At 48.2% G+C, this 19,144-nt stretch overlaps 1 protein-coding gene across 1 annotated transcript; it reads right to left on the reverse strand.

The window, feature by feature from the left end:
• Nucleotides 1–1,463: 1,463 nt before the first annotated feature.
• Nucleotides 1,464–15,426, reverse strand: LOC144603046 (zinc-binding protein A33-like). Its single transcript, XM_078416177.1, has 6 exons — nt 14,871–15,426; nt 14,406–14,501; nt 14,083–14,316; nt 4,818–4,840; nt 4,618–4,736; nt 1,464–2,207 (listed from the first exon to the last, which is right to left on the reverse strand). The coding sequence occupies exons 1-6, from the start codon at nt 15,279–15,281 to the stop codon at nt 1,675–1,677; spliced, it is 1,416 nt and encodes a 471-aa protein (XP_078272303.1). The 5' UTR covers nt 15,282–15,426; the 3' UTR covers nt 1,464–1,674.
• Between the last annotated feature and the right edge of the window lie 3,718 nt (nt 15,427–19,144).

Raw genomic sequence — 19,144 nt, forward strand, 5'->3', positions numbered from 1 at the left:
GGCGGGAAGAGGGGATAGAGGGGAGGTGACTGCATCAAACTCGCCACCCCTCCGCCTGATGCTCCAGACTCCAGTCTCCGGGCTCAGTGTGTCCCGTCCCTCCCTCTCCACAGACTCTGAGGCGACTCCCAGACACCAGCCCTCACTCCCCGCCACCTCCACCTCCCAGTAATGTCTCCCCGATGTGAATCCCTCCGATCCCAGCACACACGCACAGTCTCTAAACCTCTTCCCCGTGTCAGGGAGACTCCTCCAGGTCCGGGTCCATCTCACCCTCTTCCGATCCTCAGACACCTCGAGCCGCGGATGCGCTGTTTCCACATCCAGGGTGACGGAGACTGAGCCTTCCCGAAGCCTCCCGATTCATTCCTTGTGTTTGGTGAAGAGAAATAGACCAGATTCTCCAGTCGGGGTCCTAACCTGTGCTTCTCATGCCCAGGGCAGCGTTCACCGAGATTTGTGGAGCTTTGGAGATCCGCTCATCAAACATTCTTCTCCTCAGACGGCCAAACTTTGTGCAGGCGCGCAGTAGGAGCTGATGGATTTCACCATCGATGTCTGCTTTCGTCTGGGAAGAGGGGCGCCGGCCAAAGGACCCGAGGGTCTCCATCATGACGACCATTTTAAAGAAATGGGACAAATGCACCTGCGGCGCCAACAGAGGTGGTTCCCCTGCAGTCAACCACAGGGCAAGTGGTTCACGGGTCCCCCTCAACCACCACCTCCCTGTCACTGAAAACCTGCCACTGTTGAAGGTGTAGGAATTGCAGTCGCCAATTTGTAGAGAGGGCAACTCAAAAATACAGTTCAAAAGATTAAGGTGTGGTACCGGTAGAGTTGCTGCCTCACAGCGCCAGAGATCTGGGTTCCATCAGGACTACGGGTGCTGTCTGTACAGAGTTTGTACGTCCTCCCCGTGAGCTGCGTGTTCTGTGGTTTCCTCTCACACTCCAAAGAGGTATAGGTTTGTAGGTCAATTGGCTTGGTATAAGTGCAAATTGTCCCTCGTGTGTGTAGGGTAGTGTTAATGTGTGGGGATCGCTGGGCGGTGCGGACTCGGTGGGCCGAGGGGCCTGTTTCCGAGCTGTATCTCCAATCTAAACTGAAGCAAACTAAACTGCTGTCTCCCCGTTCAGTAGATTTCAAAAGAATTCAAAAGCAATCTGTACAGTCCAAGTAATTTTGAGTTTATTTCAATTACAGTATTGGAAGCAACAATGCACATCATTCAAATAAACGCGATCTTTGAATTAGCTTGTCGTGTGTGTCAATGGTTGTGTACATTTTCCAAATCACTGAAGTAACATGAACTCTATCTATTACATTGAACTAGTCATTGAACGGAGTTAATAATACCGTAACGACTTTTGACCAGAAGGGTCCAATCCCATTACATTAAAAAAATATTTTCACAAAAGTAATTTCTGTTCCGTTGCCGGACGCGGTTAACGTGTTAAAATGAACGGATCGACAGCTCTGATTCCACTTGCTGTTTATTTCTCTCTTCCCACATTTACATCCCCCCTGGTTTTATTTCCGCGCTCACTGGGGTTTTTACGACACGGAATTTGGGGATTAAATGGGAGCCGTTCAGCGCCGACCTGTTGTCCACCGGGTTTCTGCCCCACAGCCCCTGAGCCCCGCTCCTGACGCCGGTCCCGGGACCCGACCCTTTTACACACCCGGAGCGGAACTGGAGCAGATTCTCAGCCACACGTCTTTACGCCAAGGCCAGAAGAAAGGATAAAGTTTCTCCCTGAATTTATTCCCAGTGAAGGTGTGGAGATGGGACTTGGTGTCCGCGTCGTAAAATGAAACTGTCCCGGACTCGTAACTGAGATAAACTCCCACCCTCCCGGGGATGGGACGGGCGGGGAGAGGGGATGGAGGGGAGGTGAATGCATCAAACTCGTCATCCCCCCGCTCGATGATCCAGACTCCAGTCTCCGGGGTCAGTGTGACCTCTACCTTCCTCTCCACAGACTCTGCGGCGACTCCCAGACTCCAGCCCTCACTCCCCGCCACCTCCACCTCCCAGTAATGTCTCCCCGATGTGAATCCCTCCGATCCCAGCACAAACAGCCAGTGTGTAAACCTCTTCCCGGTGTCAGGGAGTCTCCTCTGGGTCCCGGTCCGTCTCACCCTCTTCCGATCCTCAGACACCTCGAGCAGCGGATGCGCTGTTTCCACATCCAGGGTGACGGAGACTGGGGGGAGAAGCAGAGAATCAGAGAGTCCCCGGGGGGTCGGGGGGAGACTCGGGCAGCGCGGCCCCGGGACCGGGGGAGAGGCCGCTCGGCCTCAGGCACAGGCGGGCGGACAACTGAAACCCTGCCCGGGGTTTCACCCACAACCACATCGGGTGGACAACAGACATCTCCCCCGGAGATTTTATCCGGGGATATATTTCGTGAGGTGGGGGAGGGTGGACGGGGAGGACGAGTGCGGAGAGTGTGGAGGATTGGGAGATTGTGGTGGGGATGGGGGAATGAAGCGGGCTATTCAGATATGGAGGCAGATCGGAGCAGGAGGATATAGAGGTGAGTGGTAATTTGAGGTTGTTAAAGAGGAGGTAGAGGTGCGTGGTGGGGTCGTCATGATCACAGTGAAAGGGGGCAGACACGAGGGGCCAGATGACCTGCTCCTGTGTTTTTTGAGTGGAGGGTGAGACAAAGGGAAGGGTGGGTTTGTTAGTCAATTGGAGTGGGTGCAAAAGGGTTTACAACAACTTCATCAGGTCTGAAGGGCTGTGTTATCAGGTGAAGTTGGACAGTCATAAGGTCATAATGTCATAAATGAAAGTATTCGAATGAGGCCATTCGGCCCATCAAGTCTACTCCACCATTCGATCGTGGCTGATCTATCTCTCGCTCCTGACCCCTTTCTCCTGCCTTCTCCCTATAACCTCTGACACCTGTACTAACCCAGAATCCAGCTATCTCTGCCTTAAAATGTGGGATCTGGGACCATGGACACATCTGGTCACAGAAGGTTCGAGCCCCCGACCGCTGGAGGACAAAGAAGGGAGAGATTGAACTGTTTTTCAACTTCCATCACAGTGAGGAATGTGGAGGGGTCACTGTGGTGGATGTTTACGTTAAAATGTATTTTGTGCGTCCTGTTGCTTTTTACTGTTATGACTGTATGGCAAATGAAGTTCCTCGTATGTTGTAAAACATACTTGGCTAATAAAGTTTTATTGTGATTGTGATAAGGAGCCGTGTTAGGCGGGTAGGATGAAGCGGACTGGAGTAGCGAGGAAAGGAGGGGACCGCGTGGGATTGGAGGTGTCGGAAGAGGAGTTACAGTTTACCAAGGTACAGCGAAAATATTTTGTTGAGTGCTAACCAGTCAGTAGAAAGACAATACATGATTACAATCAATACGTTTGCAGATACATGATGTGGGAATAATGTTTAGTGCAATGTAAAGCCAGCAAGGTGCGATCAAGGATAGTCCGAGGATCACCAATGTGGAAGATAGTAGTTCAGCACTGCTCTCTGGTTGTGGTAGAATGATTCAGTTCCCTGATAACAGCTGGGAAGAAACTGTCCCTGAATCTGGAGGTGTGCGTTTTCACACTTCTGTACCTCTTGCCTGATGGGAGAGGGGAGAAGAGGGAGTGGCCAGGGTGCGACTCGTCCTTGGTTATGCTGCTGGCCTTGTCGAGGCAGCGGGAGGTATAAATGGAGTCAATGGCAGGAGTTTCGGGATTGCGGGAGAGCAGGGAGGAGAGTCTGGAACGGGAATGACGGAATGCGCTTCCTGCAAATTGGCATCAGGACCGCGCGCAACTCCACCAACATCCAACAGCAGGGACAAAACTCCTTGAGCTGGAGGGAGACTCCGTGGGGATCTGTGGATCTGTTGCCACGGGGTTTCCGCTTCTGATTTACAACTCTCTGACTGCAAACGTTTTCCCTCATCTCCATTTTAAATGGCCTACCCCTTATTCTTAAACTGTGGCCCCTGGTTCCGGACTCCCCCAACATTGGGAACATGTTTCCCCCTCTAACGTGTCCAGCCCCTTAATAATCTTATATGTTTCAATAAGATCCCCTCTCACCCTTCTAAATTCCAGTGTAACAACGTTCAGCACATCATGCCCACTCTGCTCATTCACCCCCCCCCCCCCCACCCCTACATCTCCATCGTTTCGAATGCATGTGATCCAATCTCTACTTGTACTCTATCTCCCCCCTGGCTGACCTACAGGGAATCAGGAGGGCTAGAAAGAGCAATGAAGGATCCTTGGCGAGTCGGATGGAAGATAATTCCAAGGTATGTTATACAGACATTAAAGGCAAGCGATTAACAGTGAAGCGATGGGGACCCCTGTTGGATAAAGTAGGTAATTCATGCCTGGAACGAGAGTAAGTTGAATACTCCCATGTCCAATATTAAATATGCCCTTTACATGTAATGAATTAGGGGCTAGTGGAATCAAGGGATATGGGGAGAAGGCAGGCACGGGTTACTGATTGTGGACGATTGTGGACGATTAGCCATGATCACAACGAATGGCGGTGCTGGCTTGTAAGGCCGAATGGCCTCCTCCTGCACCTATTTTCTATGTTTCTAATACTTACAAGTCACGAACAATTATTTATGTTTTACCTGTTTTGACGGAATCAATCCTTTCTCTCAACACCGTGTTCAACAAAAATGGGTGATCGAACTTTCCAACGGCCAAGCTACCGTCTGCTACAGACAACAACTGGTGATCATCACTTATCCTGCATTAATTACACACCCGGTTATAAGACACGCATCAACGATTTCTGGGTTACTTTCCAAAACAGTGTAGAGAGTCTCACCTCCTCTGCTGACGAGTTTCCTCCTGAAATATAAAACATCAGAAAGATCAATTAATTTACACTGAGCGTCCACATCGTGACAGCAGGAATTTCAGCCAAATTATTACAATTTTCCGACAGATCCCAGCACTTAATACTGGCGCAGCGCCACATCAGTGCAGTATTATGTATTAATTAATATGTAAAGCGTATATTTAATACAGGACTGATGGGGCGATTCAACCTCCTCTGGTTCCAGTCGTGAATGACCTCATTTGTCCAACAGGTGTCACCCTCTCTTCACTGTTACCCTCTTACGTTTAATGTCTGTGTAACATGCCTTGGAATTTTCTTCTATCCTATTCGCCAAAGATCCTGCATTGCCCCTTCAAGCGTCCCCTGATTCGTCTTGCACCCCGTGGGTCAGCAAGAGGGGACCCATATCATCTTCCAACCTTTGACTCCACAGACATCATGTTGCCACTTGTGACTAGATGTTCATGTCAGAATAAGAGAGGACTTGGCTTGAACAACATGAAAAATATGACAGGCTCAATGTGATAAGTACAACTACACTTCCCGATAAAGATGCAGCCAGTCCTGCGATTGAATGGGGTGTGCTAATGTGAGTGAGGTAGTAATATGGCCCCAGAACATCCTAGCGAGGGAATGCGATCAACCGGAAATAGTTGTGTATGTGGGCACGAACGACGTCTGGAAGAAGAGGAAGTAGATACTGCAACATGAGTTTAGAGAGTTAGGAAGGAGACTGAGAAGTAGGACGTCGAAGGTGGTTGTCTCTGGACTGCTGCCTGTACCTCGTGCTGGTGGAAGCATGAACAGAGATATCGGGGATATGAATGTATGGCTGAGGGGCTGGTGCAGGGAGCAGTGATTTAGATTTCTAGACCACTGGGATCTCTTCTGGGGTAGGGGTGACCTGTACAAGAGGGAAGGGTTGCCCCTTAGCAGCAGGGGGACCAACATTCTGGCAGGCAGGTTTGCTAATGCTACACGTGTGGCTTTAAACTAAGTAGTGGGGAGGGGGGGGGGTTGACAAATTGGGAATATGAAGATGGAGTTAAAGGGGAAGCGAACACAGGAGACATTGCAAAGGACTCTCGAATAAATGGGAAGGGAAGTTCTAGAAGGGATAAGAGGGTAAGGTCAGGCCCAATTGTGACCGGGGTGAGAGAGGAGGTGAATAACGAAATTAAAGTGTTGTATTTAAATGCGCGAAGTATAAAAAATAAAGTGGACGAGCTTGAGGCTCAGTTTGACATTGGCAAGTATGATGTTGTGGGAATCACTGAGACATGGCTACAAGAGGACCAGGGCTGGGAACTGAATATTCAGGGGTACACAACGTCTAGAAAAGACAGACAGGGGGGCAGAGGGGTAGGGTTTGGGGTCGGGGTAAGGAATGATATTCACTTCCTTGCAATGGGGTGACATAGAATCAGGAGATGTAGAATCAGTATGGATAAAAACAAGTAATTGTAAGGGTAAAAAGACCCTAATGGAAGTTATCTACAGACCCCCAAACTGTAGCCTCGACATAGGGTGCAAGTTGAATCAGGAGCTAAAATTGGCATGTCACAAGTGTAACGGTGGTTATGGGAGATTTTAACATGCAGGTCGACTGGGAAAATGAGGTTGGTAATGGACCCCAGGAAAGAGAGTTTGTGCCTCCGAGACGGATTCTTAGAACAGCTTGTAATGGAACCGACCAGGGAGAAGGCAATTCTGGATTTAGTGTTGTGTAATGAACCTGATCTGATAAGTGGGCTCGAGGAAAAAGAGCCATTACGAAGCAGTGATCACAATATGATAAGTTTTACTCTACAAATTGAGAGGGAGAAGGGAAAATCGGAAGTGTCAGTATTACAGTAGAGCAAAGGGGATTACAGAGGCATGAGGCAGGAGCTGGCCTGAATTGACTGGAAGGAGGCCCTAGCAGGGAAGACGGTAGAACAGCAATGGCAGGTATTCCTGGGAATAATGCAGAGGTTGCAAGATCGATTTATCCCAAAGAGGCGGAAAGACTCTAAGGGGAGTAAGAGACACCTGTGGCTGACAAGGGAAGTCAGGGACAGCATAAAAATAAAAGAGAAGAAGTATAACATAGCAAAGAAGAGTGGGAAGCCAGAGGATTGGGACTCTTTTAAAGAGCAACAGAAGATAACTAAAAAGGCAATACGGGGAGAAAAGATGAGGTACGAGGGTAAACTAGCCAATAATATAAAGAAGGATGGTAAAAGCTTTTTTAGGTATGTGAAGAGGAAAAAATAGTCAAGGCAAATGTGGGTCCCTTGAAGACAGAAGCAGGGGAACAAGGTAATGGCAGACGAGTTAAACCGGTACTTTGGACCTGTCTTCACTAAGGAAGATACAAACAATCTCCCAAATGTTCTAGTGTCCAGAGATCCTAGGGTGACAGAGGAACTGAAGGAAATTCACATTAGGCAGGAAATGGTGTTGGGTAGACTGATGGGACTGAAGGCTGATAAATCCCCAGGGCCTGATGGTCTGCATCCCAGAGTACTTAAGGAGGTGGCTCTAGAAATTGTGGACGCATTGGTGATCATTTTCCAATGTTCTATAGATTCAGAATCAGTTCATGTGGATTGGAGGGTAGCTAATGTTATCCCACTTTTTAAGAAAGGAGGGAGAGAGAAAATGGGAAATAATAGACCAGTTAGTCTGACATCAGTGGTGAGGAAGATGCTGGAGTCAATTATAAAAGACGAAATTGCGGAGCATTTGGACAGCAGTAACAGGATCGTCCCGAGCCAGCATGGATTTACAAAGGGGAAATAAAGCTTGACTAACCTTCTGGAATGTTTTGAGGATGTAACTAGGAAATGTGACAGGGGAGAGCCGGTGGATGTGGTGTACCTCGACTTTCAGAAAGCCTTCAACAAGTTTCCACATAGGAGATTAGTGGGTAAAATTAGAGCACATGGTATTGGGGGTAGGGTACTGACATGGATAGAAAATTGGTTGACAGACAGAAAGCAAAGAGTGGGGATAAATGGGTCCCATTCAGAATGGCAGGCAGTGACTAGTGGGGTACCGCAAGGCTTGGTGCTGGGACCGCAGCTATTTACAATATACATTAATTACTTGGATGAAGGGATTAAAAGTACCATTAGCAAATTTGCAGATGATACAAAGCTGGGTGGTAGTGTGAACTGTGAGGAAGATGCTATGAGGTTGCAGGGTGACTTGGACAGGTTGTGTGAGTGGGCGGATGCATGTCAGATGCAGTTTAACGTGGGTAAGTGTGCGGTTATCCACTTGGCTGGTAAAAATAGGAAGGCAAAGTATTATCTGAATGGTGTCATGTTAGGAAAAAAGACGTACAACGAGATCTGGGTGTCCTAGTGCATCGGTCACTGAAAGGAAGCATGCAGGTACAGCAGGAAGTGAAGACAGCCAATGGAATGTTGGCCTTCATAACAAGAGGAGTTGAGTACAGAAGCAAAGAGGTCCTACTGCAGTTGTACAGGGCCCTAGTGAGACCACACGTGGGGTACTGTGTGCAGTTTTGGTCTCCAAATTTGAGGAAGGCTATTCTTGCTATTAAGGGCGTGCAGCGTAGGTTTGCTAGGTTAATTCCCGGAATGGCGGGACTGTCATATGTTGCAAGACTGGAGCGACTAGGCTTGTATACACTGGAATTTAGAAGGATGAGAAGGGATCTCAATTGCACCAAATCTGAAATCATCATCATTGGTCCAAAAACACTCACCAAATCCACCCAAAACTTCATCCTCAACATTGATGGTCTCCCAGTATCCACCTCCCCTCACATCCGGAATCATCTTTGATCAAACCCTCTCCTTCGACAAACACATCAAACACATCACAAAGACAGCCTTCTTCCACCTCAAAAACATTGCCCGTCTCCGTCCATCCCTCTCCTCCACAGCTGCAGAAACCCTCATCCACGCCTTCATCACCTCCCGTCTGGACTACTGCAACAGCCTCCTCTATGGCGCACCCTCAAAAATCATCAGTAAACTTCAATACATTCAAAACTCCGCTGCCCGTCTACTCACCCACACCCCGATCCGTGACCATATCACCCCCGTCCTTTACAAACTCCACTGGCTCCCCATCCCCCAGAGAATCCAGTACAAAATCCTCCTCATAACCTACAAAGCCCTCCATAACCTGGCCCCATCCTACCTGACCGACCTCCTCCACAGGCACACTCCCACCTGCACCCTCCGCTCTGCTGCTGCCAATCTCCTATCCCCCCACATCCGGACCAAACTCAGATCCTGGGGGAAAGGGCTTTCTCCATCGCTGCTCCCATCCTATGGAACTCACTACCCCAAACCGTTAGAGACTCCTCCACACTCACCACATTTAAAACATCGCTGAAGTCTCACCTGTTCAGTACTGCCTTCAACCACTGAAGGTCACCTCACTGTCGCTGTCTCCTTTCTCTGTTCGTTTACTTATTTACTTATTTATCTATTTATTCATTTCCCTCTGTTCTCTAAATCTCTGTAAAGCGTCTTTGAGTATATGAAAAGCGCTATATAAATAAAATGCATTATTATTATTATTATTATCTTATCGAAACGTATAAGATTATTAAGGGGTTGGATACGTTAGAGGCAGGAAACATGTTCCCAATGTTGGGGGAGTCCAGAACCAGGGGCCACAGTTTAAGAATAAGGGGTAGGCCATTGAGAACGGAGATGAGGAAAAACTTTTTCAGTGAGAGAGTTGTGAATCTGTGGAATTCTCTGCCTCAGAAGGGAGTGGAGGCCAATTCTTTAAATGCATTCAAGGGAGAGCTATATAGAGCTCTTAAGGATAGCGGAGTGAGGGGGTATGGGGAGAAGGCAGGAACGGGGTACTGATTGAGAATGATCAGCCATGATCACATTGAATGGCGGTGCTGGCTCGAAGGACCGAATGGCTTTAAACTAAGTAGTGGGGGGAGGGGTTAACAAATTGTGAATATGAAGATGAGGTTAAAGGGAATACAGGAGATATTGCAGAAGACTCTCGGAAGAATGGGAACAGAAGTTCTAGAGGGGAAAAGAGATTAAGGGCAGGGCCATTTGTGACAGATGTGAGAGGGGAGGTAAATACAGAAGTTAAAGTGTTGTACTTAAATGCGCGTAGTATAAAAAATAAAGTGGATGAGCTTGAGGCTCAGTTAGTCATGGGCAAGTATGATGTTGTAGGGATCACTGAGACATGGCTACAAGAGGACCAGGGCTGGGAACTGAATATTCAGGGGTACACAACGTATAGAAAAGACAGACAGGTGGGCAGAGGGGGTAGGGTTGCTCTGCTGGTAAGGAATGATATTCATTCCCTTGCAAGGGGTGACGTAGAATCAGGAGATGTTGAATCAGTATGGATAGAAATGAGGAATTGTAAGGGTAAAAAGACCCGAATGGGAGTTATCTATAGGCCCCCAAACAGTAGCCTCGACATAGGGTGCAAGTTGAATCAGGAGATAAAATTGGGGTGTCACAAATGTAATGCTAAGGTGGTTATGGGAGATTTCAACATGCAGGTAGACTGGGAAAATCAGGTTGGTAATGGACCCCAGGAAAGAGAGTTTGTAGAGTGCCTTCGAGATGGATTCTTAGAACAGCTTGTACTGGAGCCTACCAGGGAGAAGGCAATTCTGGATTTAGTGTTGTGTAATGATCCTGATCTGATAAGGGGACTAGAGATAAAAGAGCCATTAGGAGGCAGTGATCACAACATGATAAGTTTTATGGAAATGGAAAGGTAGAAGGGAAAATCGGAAGTGTCAGTATTACAGTATAGCAAAGGGGATTACAGAGGCATGAGACAGGAGCTGGCCAAAATTGACTGGAAGGAGGCCCTAGCAGGGAAGACGGTAGAACAGCAATGGCAGGTATTCCTGGGAATAATGCAGAGGTTGCAAGATCGATTTATCCCAAAGAGGCGGAAAGACTCTAAGGGGAGTAAGAGACACCTGTGGCTGACAAGGGAAGTCAAGGACAGCATAAAAATTAAGGAGAGGAAGTATAACATAGCAAAGAAGAGTGGGAAGACAGAGGATTGGGACTCTTTTAAAGAGCAACAAAAGTTAACTAAAAAGGCAATAAGGGGAGAAAAGATGAGGTACGAGGGTAAACTAGCCAATAATATAAAGGAGGATAGCAAAAGTTTTTTTAGGTACGTGAAGAGGAAAAAATAGTCAAGGCAAATGTGGGTCCCTTGAAGACAGAAGCAGGGGAATTTATTATGGGGAACAAAGAAATGGCAGACGAGTTAAACCGTTACTTTGGATCGGTCTTCACTGAGGAAGATACACACAATCTCCCAAATGTTCTAGGGGCCGGAGAACCTAGGGTGATGGAGGAACTGAAGGAAATCCACATTAGGCAGGAAATGGTTTTGGGTAGACTGATGGGACTGAAGGCTGATAAATCCCCAGGGCCTGATGGTCTGCATCCCAGGGTACTTAAGGAGGTGGCTCTAGAAATAGTGGAAGCATTGGAGATCATTTTTCAATGTTCTATAGATTCAGGATCAGTTCCTGTGGATTGGAGGATAGCAAATGTTATCCCACTTTTTAAGAAAGGAGGGAGAGAGAAAACGGGTAATTATAGACCAGTTAGTCTGACATCAGTGGTGGGGAAGATGCTGGAGTCAATTATAAAAATGAAATTGCTGAGCATTTGGATAGCAGTAACAGGATCATTCCGAGTCAGCATGGATTTACGAAGGAGAAATCATGCTTGACAAATCTACTGGAATTTTTTGAGGATGTAACTAGGAAAATTGACAGGGGAGAGTCAGTGGATGTGGTGTACCTCGACTTTCAGAAAGCCTTCGACTAGGTCCCACATAAGAGATTAGTGGGCAAAATTAGGGCACATGGTATTGGGGGTAGGGTACTGACATGGATAGAAAATTGGTTGACAGACAGAAAGCAAAGAGTGGGGATAAATGGGTCCCTTTCGGAATGGCAGGCAGTGACCAGTGGGGTACCGCAAGGTTCGGTGCTGGGACCCCAGCTATTTACGATATACATTAATGACTTAGATGAAGGGATTAAAAGTACCATTAGCAAATTTGCAGATGATACTAAGCTGGGGGGTAGTGTGAATTGTGAGGAAGATGCAATAAGGCTGCAGGGTGACTTGGACAGGTTGTGTGAGTGGGCGGATACATGGCAGATGCAGTTTAATGTAGATAAGTGTGAGGTTATTCACTTTGGAAGTAAGAATAGAAAGGCAGATTATTATCTGAATGGTGTCAAGTTAGGAAGAGGGGATGTTCAACAAGATCTGGGTGTCCTAGTGCATCAGTCACTGCAAGGAAGCATGCAGGTACAGCAGGCAGTGAAGAAAGCCAATGGAATGTTGGCCTTCATAACAAGAGGAGTTGAGCAAAGAGGTCCTTCTACAGTTGTACCGGGCCTTGGTGAGACCGCACCTGGAGTACTGTGTGCAGTTTTGGTCTCCAAATTTGAGGAAGGATATTCTTGCTATTGAGGGCGTGCAGCGTAGGTTCACTAGGTTAATTCCCGGAATGGCGGGACTATCGTATGTTGAAAGGCTGGAGCAATTGGGCTTGTATACACTAGAATTTAGAAGGATGAGGGGGGATCTTATTGAAACATGTAAGATAATTAGGGGATTGGACGCATTAGAGGCAGGAACATGTTCCCAATGTTGGGGGAGTCCAGAACAAGGGGCCACAGTTTAAGAATAAGGGGTAGGCCATTTAGAACGCAGATGAGGAAGAACTTTTTCAGTCAGAGGGTGGTGAAAGTGTGGAATTCTCTGCCTCAGAAGGCAGTGGAGGCCAGTTCGTTGGATGCTTTCAAGACAGAGCTGGATAGAGCTCTTAAGGATAGCGGAGTGAGGGGGTATGGGGAGAAGGCAGGAATGGGGTACTGATTGAGAGTGATCAGCCATGATCGCATTGAATGGCGGTGCTGGCTCGAAGGGCTGAATGGCCTACTCCTGCACCTATTGTCTATTGTCTATACTATTTATTTGGAGACACAAGGTGATCAGGCCAGCCAGCATCTGAGGAGGGAAATGTACACATGACATTTCTGAACAGGAGCCCCTTTAAATCTTCTTGAATAGATGTGGGAGGTGAAGGGAAGAAAGTGGGGCAATAAATGGCAAGCGATAGGTGAAGTTGTGTGATGACGGACATATCACAGACTGATGGATATCCCTGCGGCTGATGGCGAAGGGGAGAAAACTTGCTACTGAATTGGAATCTGGCCAGGAAGATAAATGGGGAATGCAATGGAAGGGATGGGGTGGAAATCAACAGGAGAGAATGTGTTGGGTTCCCAGTAGGAAGGGTTGGGGGATCTGCGGTTGGAGAAGGGGAACCAACGTGGTGACGGGGACTGGGGATGGAAAGAAATGCCTGTGGGGAACAGTTGAAGGAACAGGGACATCTGAAGGGGATAAAGTTTATCTGTAACAGGAGAATATATGTTACATGTTGGGATGTCGTCTGCTCAAAATATGAGGTGTTCGTCTTCCCTACCGACTGGGCTGTTTCAATCAGCCCTGAATTATTGGGTAATTCTGCATTTATTTCAGACTGTTACCCACTATTTTGTGATTGTGGCCTTGTGGAAGCTAACTTTGGGGAAACCATTTTGTGGCACCTTTGGAGGACATTTTGTGTTGGGAAGTTCGATACCTTAGCAGCTTGTTAGAAAGATCTGTACAAAAGCTTGTTTTGGTTATTGTATTGAAAACAGGCTTTTGCAAGGTAGTCCTTCACATTCATGGACACCTGCAGATAAGAAGTTGCTTCCCAAGGTTTAGAAGTTGTTTTTCTGGGTTTGTTGTTGAGTTCTGGACATTTCAATGTTCTGAACTAGATGTTATGGTACCTCCTTATCGCCTAACGGTACCTCTCTAATCATCTTAGCTATGTGACTCCCTTTACTCCCCTGTACTCCTGTTTGACTCCCTAACACAATTAAAGGAACTCGATTATGGGAACTCTACTATGCATCTGCTGAGACTGCTTTATGCTATGTAACCATGGGAAATTACTGAAAATTGTGCTGTTTTCAACTGTATAAATACTGACTAATCTGTATGTTCTTTGAGAGGACAGGAGCAGGTGCTTGAGCGAACAACAGTGCACTCAGGTCTCTGTGTCTCTCCCACCTTGGTGTTTCAGTAAAAAGATTTAACTGAGTGTTGTGTTTTGCGTACTTATTTTAGAGATAAGTCGAGTCGACTTTCACAGCCTTACATTGAATCAAATTGAATTTGTAACTCCCTACCTTCAGAAATATCAAACTGTCCGTTTGGTTCATCCGCTCCTGCAGCTTTAAGAGTTTATCTTGAATAGAGTTTATCTCCTCTTGAATCGCTCGTAGATTATTCTCCATTGGATTTAGAACGCTCTCCTCGTCTTCCCGGAGATCCCTGAGAAAGAGCCGCTCTTTCTCATTGAGAATCTGGCGCAGTTCAGCAAATACCGATGTGATGTAGGTCAACAGGTTCTGTGACTGTTCCTGTCAAATGAAAGGTGAAGGTCAATATTATCGAGCCTGGAATCTAAGACAATAGCACAAGATGAGAGAAGAGAAACTGGAAACCTTACCCGGACTCCAGAAATCTTCTCTTTCTGTTGCTGTTCCATTTCCCCCACCGCTGATTTATTTTTTGTGAGAATCTCCAAGGAAGTTTTAATCTGCTCCTGGGATTGAGATTCAGATTCAGTCAGTGAAAGAATTAGACCAGACGGAACCAATGAACTGCAGACACGGAACTGCACATGAAAGTTTACAAAAAGACACAAACTGCTGGAGAACTTATCGGGTTGTGGAGCGTATCAGCAGAGAGCCGCGGGCTGTCTCACCTGGAAGGACTGCTGGAGTCCCTGCATGGACGTGAGGGAGAAGGTACAGGGACAGGTGTTTCATCTCCAGCGGTGGCTGGGGCAAGTACCTGGGGAAGGGCTGGTTTGGGTGGGAGGCTGGGTGAACCGAACAGTCGCCGAGGGAGCGCGGTCTGCAAAACGCAGAATTGAAAATTCATCAGCTGATCACATTCTGTTTTCTTTTACCTTGTATCTTTCAACAGCTTCTTTAATCGGCATGAAGCGATGATCTCTGTGTTCCCGCGCGTCTCGGCAGATCAGGCAGACCAGTTTCTTGTCGGTTTCACAAAGCAGCTTCACTTCTTCCTGATGTTCCTCGCAGTAAAGTTTACTTTCCTTCCCTCCCGTGTTCAGGCTCAGTGCTCGAGCTGTCTCAGCGATATTCGCCAAGGCCCGATTTACTTTGAGGGTGCGGTCTGCAAACTCCTCTCTACATTCCGGGCAGGAGTTTCTCCCCTCCCTGTCCCAACTCTGTGTGATACAGGAGCGGCAGAAGTTGTGCCCGCACTCCAGTATAACCGGATCGCTGAAGAAATCCAGGCAAATCGGACAAATCGCTTCTTCGGTTAAACTCTGGATCTGGTGTTTCGAAGCCATTTTTAATTCCGACCACTTTCTGGTTCAAAACGCCTCCGCCTTCAGGGAGCTGCGAACCCGCACAGAACCGCCGGTGTCAACGACACGCCCTGCAGTGCGCGGGGAATTGATTCTGTGCTGAATAATGTTGTTTTGCTGGGAGTGTTCAGGGTGAAGTGCCTCTGGCAATCTGCCACTGATTACACACCAGCAAGGGGCTGGTAACACGTTAAACGAGTCTGAATGTGTCAATAACCGGGCGGACGAGCGCCGGGCAGTCTAAGGAAGGGCGGAAACGAAATGGAAGATGTATTGTTATCTCTACGTAGGGCGTGAAACGGTGGTTAAACATCAACTTAGAGCGACTGCTGGTAAAATAAAGTCTGCAATAAAATCGGAGTCCTGGAGAGAATGTTGTGTTGTGAGGTGACAGACGCGCGACAATCGCTGAGATTTGGTTGCATAAAAAGTAGGAAAGAGAATACTCTGTTACTGCGTGCAACACATTCACCTTCTCGGTGAAAGTCGTCTTGTTGAAAGAAACAGCAAGCACATGTGACACACGTGCGTGTGTCTGCGGGTGTGTGTGTGGGGGTGTGTGTCTGTGTGTGTGTGTGTGTGTGGGTGTGTGTGTCTGTGTGTGGGTGTGTGTGTCTGTGTGTGTGTGTGTGGGTGTGTGTGTGTGTGTCTGTGTGTGGGTGTGTCTGTGTGTGTGTCTGTGTGTGTGTGTCTGTGTGTGGGTGTGTCTGTGTGTGGGTGTCTGTGTGTGGGTGTGTGTGGGTCTGTGTGTGTGTGTGTGTGGGTCTGTGTGTGTGTGTCTGTGTGTGTGTGCTTGTGTTACAGTTCTTGGCCTTGTAATAAAAAATAGACAACACATTAATTGTGTGGCTGAGCTTACTTACCCCAGTCTAGTACACACCGACACTCCAGCAGTTGTCTGGACACACCCAGTGTGTGGGTGTGTGTGTGGGTCTGTGTGTGTGTCTGTGTGTGGGTGTGTGTGTGGGTTAGCTGCGAGGGGTCGCTAGGAGGCTGCAGATTGACTTGGATAGATTAGGCGAGTGGGCAAATGCATGGTAGATGCAATATAATGTGGATAAATATGAGGTTATCCACTTTGGCGGCAAGAACAGGAAAGCAGAGTATTACCTGAATGGTGGAATTCTCTGCCCCAGAAGGTAGTTGAGGCCAGTTCACTGGCTATATTTAAGAGGGAGTTAGATGTGGCCCTTGTGGCTAAAGGGATCAGGGGATATGGAGAGAAGGCAGGTACAGGTTACTGAGCTGGATGATCAGCCATGATCATATTGAATGGTGGTGCAGGCTCGAAGGGCCGAATGGCCTACTCCTGCACCTATTTTCTATGTTTCCATGTCATTGTACCTGCTTGCTTCATCACCCACAGAAAACACTGCCCCTCACATTCCCAATGAACCTGACCCCCCCCCCCTATCCCGGTAACTCTGTGTTTGTGTTGTCATTTGTGAGCGGAGCACCAAGGCACATTCCTTGAATGTGCACATACTTGGCCAATAAACTTATTCATTCATTCATGAAAAGGTAAGGTTAAAGGTGAAAAGAGTCAGAAAGGGTGTCAGATGAGGAGAGTAGTGAAATGTGAAGCTGCAGGGCCCGCCCTGGCCCCGCCCTCCGCCCCTGGCCCCGCCCTCCGCCCCTGGCCCCGCCCCCGCGGCCAAGCCCCGGACCCGCTGCGTGATGGCACCTCGGCGAAGTGCGCCTCCGGGCGGCCGCTGCTGCGTCTTGCGGAATGTACGCATGCGCGCTCCAGGGCCGGGGAGGGCCGGGGCCTGGAGAGCCGGGGGCAGCAGGAGCCGGAGCTGCGTCAGTCCCTCAGTCAGTCAGTCAGTCTCCCTTTTCTCTGTCCCGCTTCACCAGGGCGTTTCTCCACAGCCTGGAGTGGGTCGCCAGCCGGGACCGGGACCGGGACACCGCCAGGATGCGGCGCTCTCTCTGCACGGCCGTACATCTGCTGTGTCTGCTGGCAGGTAGAGACATGGGGGGGAGAGAGAGATGGGGGGGGGGAGAGAGAGAGATGGGGGGGGGGGAGATGGGGGGAGAGAGATGGAGGATGGGGGGAGAGAGAGATGGGGGGGGGGAGAGAGATGGGGGGGAGAGATGGGGGGGGGGAGATGGGGGTAGAGAGATGGAGGATGGGGGGAGAGATGGGGGGGGAGAGACGTGGAGAGAGATGGGGGGGAGAGATGTGGAGACGGGGGAGAGATGGGGAGATGGCGAAGAGATGGAGAGATGGGGGAGAGGGAAAGATGGGGAGAGAGGGAAGGATGGCGGAGAGATGGAGAGATGGGGAGAGAGGGAAAGATGGGGAGAGAGGGAAAGATGGGGAGAGAGGGAAAGATGGGGAGAGAGGGAAAGAGATGGGGGAGAGAGGGAAAGATGGGGGAGAAAGAGAGAGATGGGGGAGAGACAGATGGGGAGAGAGGGAGATGAGGAGAGAGAGAGATGGGGAAGAGGTAGATGGAGAGGGGGGAGAGATGGAGGGAGAGGGGGGGAAGGAGAGAGATATGGGGAGAGGGGGTAGAGAGAGAACGAGAGCTGCTGTCCACGGAGTTGGGAGTGGACAATTGTCAGTCAAACACTGTACTGGGGTAACTCAGCGGGTCGGGCCTCATCTACATGAACTACAACAATTGTTCATCCCAGTTTGGCAAAAGAACAAACCAGGTCCAGCAGAGGAGGTCAAAGGGCTTAATTAGGAAAGGGAAAATAGATTATGAGAGAAAACTGGCAGGGAACATAAAAACTGACTGCAAAAGCTTTTATAGATATGTGAAGAGAAAAAGACTAGTTAAGACAAATGTAGTTCCCTTGCAGTCGGAAACAGGTGAATTGATTATAGGGAACAAGGAGATGGCAGACCAATTGAACAACTACTTTGGTTCTGTCTTCAATAGGGAAGACATAAACAATCTGCCGGAAATAGCAGGGGACCGGGGGTCTAACGAGATGGAGGAACTGAGGGTAATCCAGGTTAGGCGGGAAGTGGTGTTAGGTAAATTAAATGGATTAAAGGCCGATAAATCCCCAGGGCCAGATAGGCTGCATCCCAGAGTGCTTAAGGAAGTAGCCTCAGAAATAGTGGATGCATTAGTGATCATTTTTTTAAACTCTTTATATTCTGGAGTAGTTCCTGAGGATTGGAGGGTAGCTAATGTAACCCCATTTTTAAAAAGGGAGGGAGAGAGAAAACGGGGAATTATAGACCAGTTAGCCTAACATCGGTAGTGGGAAAATGCTAGAGTCAGTTGTTAAAGATGTGATAGCATCACATTTGGAAAGTGGTGAAATCATCGGACAAAGTCAGCATGTATTTATGAACGGCAAATCATGCCTGGCGAATCTTATAGAATTTTTCAAGGATGTAACTAGTAGAGTGGATAAGGGAGAACCAGTCGATGTGTTATATCTGGACTTTCAGAAGGCCTTCGACAAGGTCCCACATAGGAGATTGGGGTACAAACTTAAACACACGGTATTGGGGGTTCAGTGTTGAGATGGATAGAGAATTGGTTGGCGGACAGGAAGCAAAGAGTAGGAATAAACGGGTCCTTTTCGGAATGGCAGGCAGTGACTAGTGGGGTACCGCAAGGCTCAGCGCTGGGACCCCAGTTATTTACAATATATATTAATGATTTGGACGAGGTAATTGAATGCAATATCTCTAAGTTTGCAGATGACACGAAGCTCGGTGGCAGTGTTAGCTGCGAGGAGGATGCTAGGAGGCTGCAGAGTGACTTGGAAAGATTAGGAGAGTGGGCAAATGCATGGCAGATGCAATATAATGTGGATAAATGTGAGGTTATCCACTTTGGCGGCAAGAACAGGAAAGCAGAGTATTACCTGAA

The sequence above is a fragment of the Rhinoraja longicauda genome, chromosome 19 (genome assembly GCF_053455715.1).
Source record: "Rhinoraja longicauda isolate Sanriku21f chromosome 19, sRhiLon1.1, whole genome shotgun sequence".
In the NCBI taxonomy this organism is placed as follows: domain Eukaryota; kingdom Metazoa; phylum Chordata; class Chondrichthyes; order Rajiformes; family Arhynchobatidae; genus Rhinoraja; species Rhinoraja longicauda.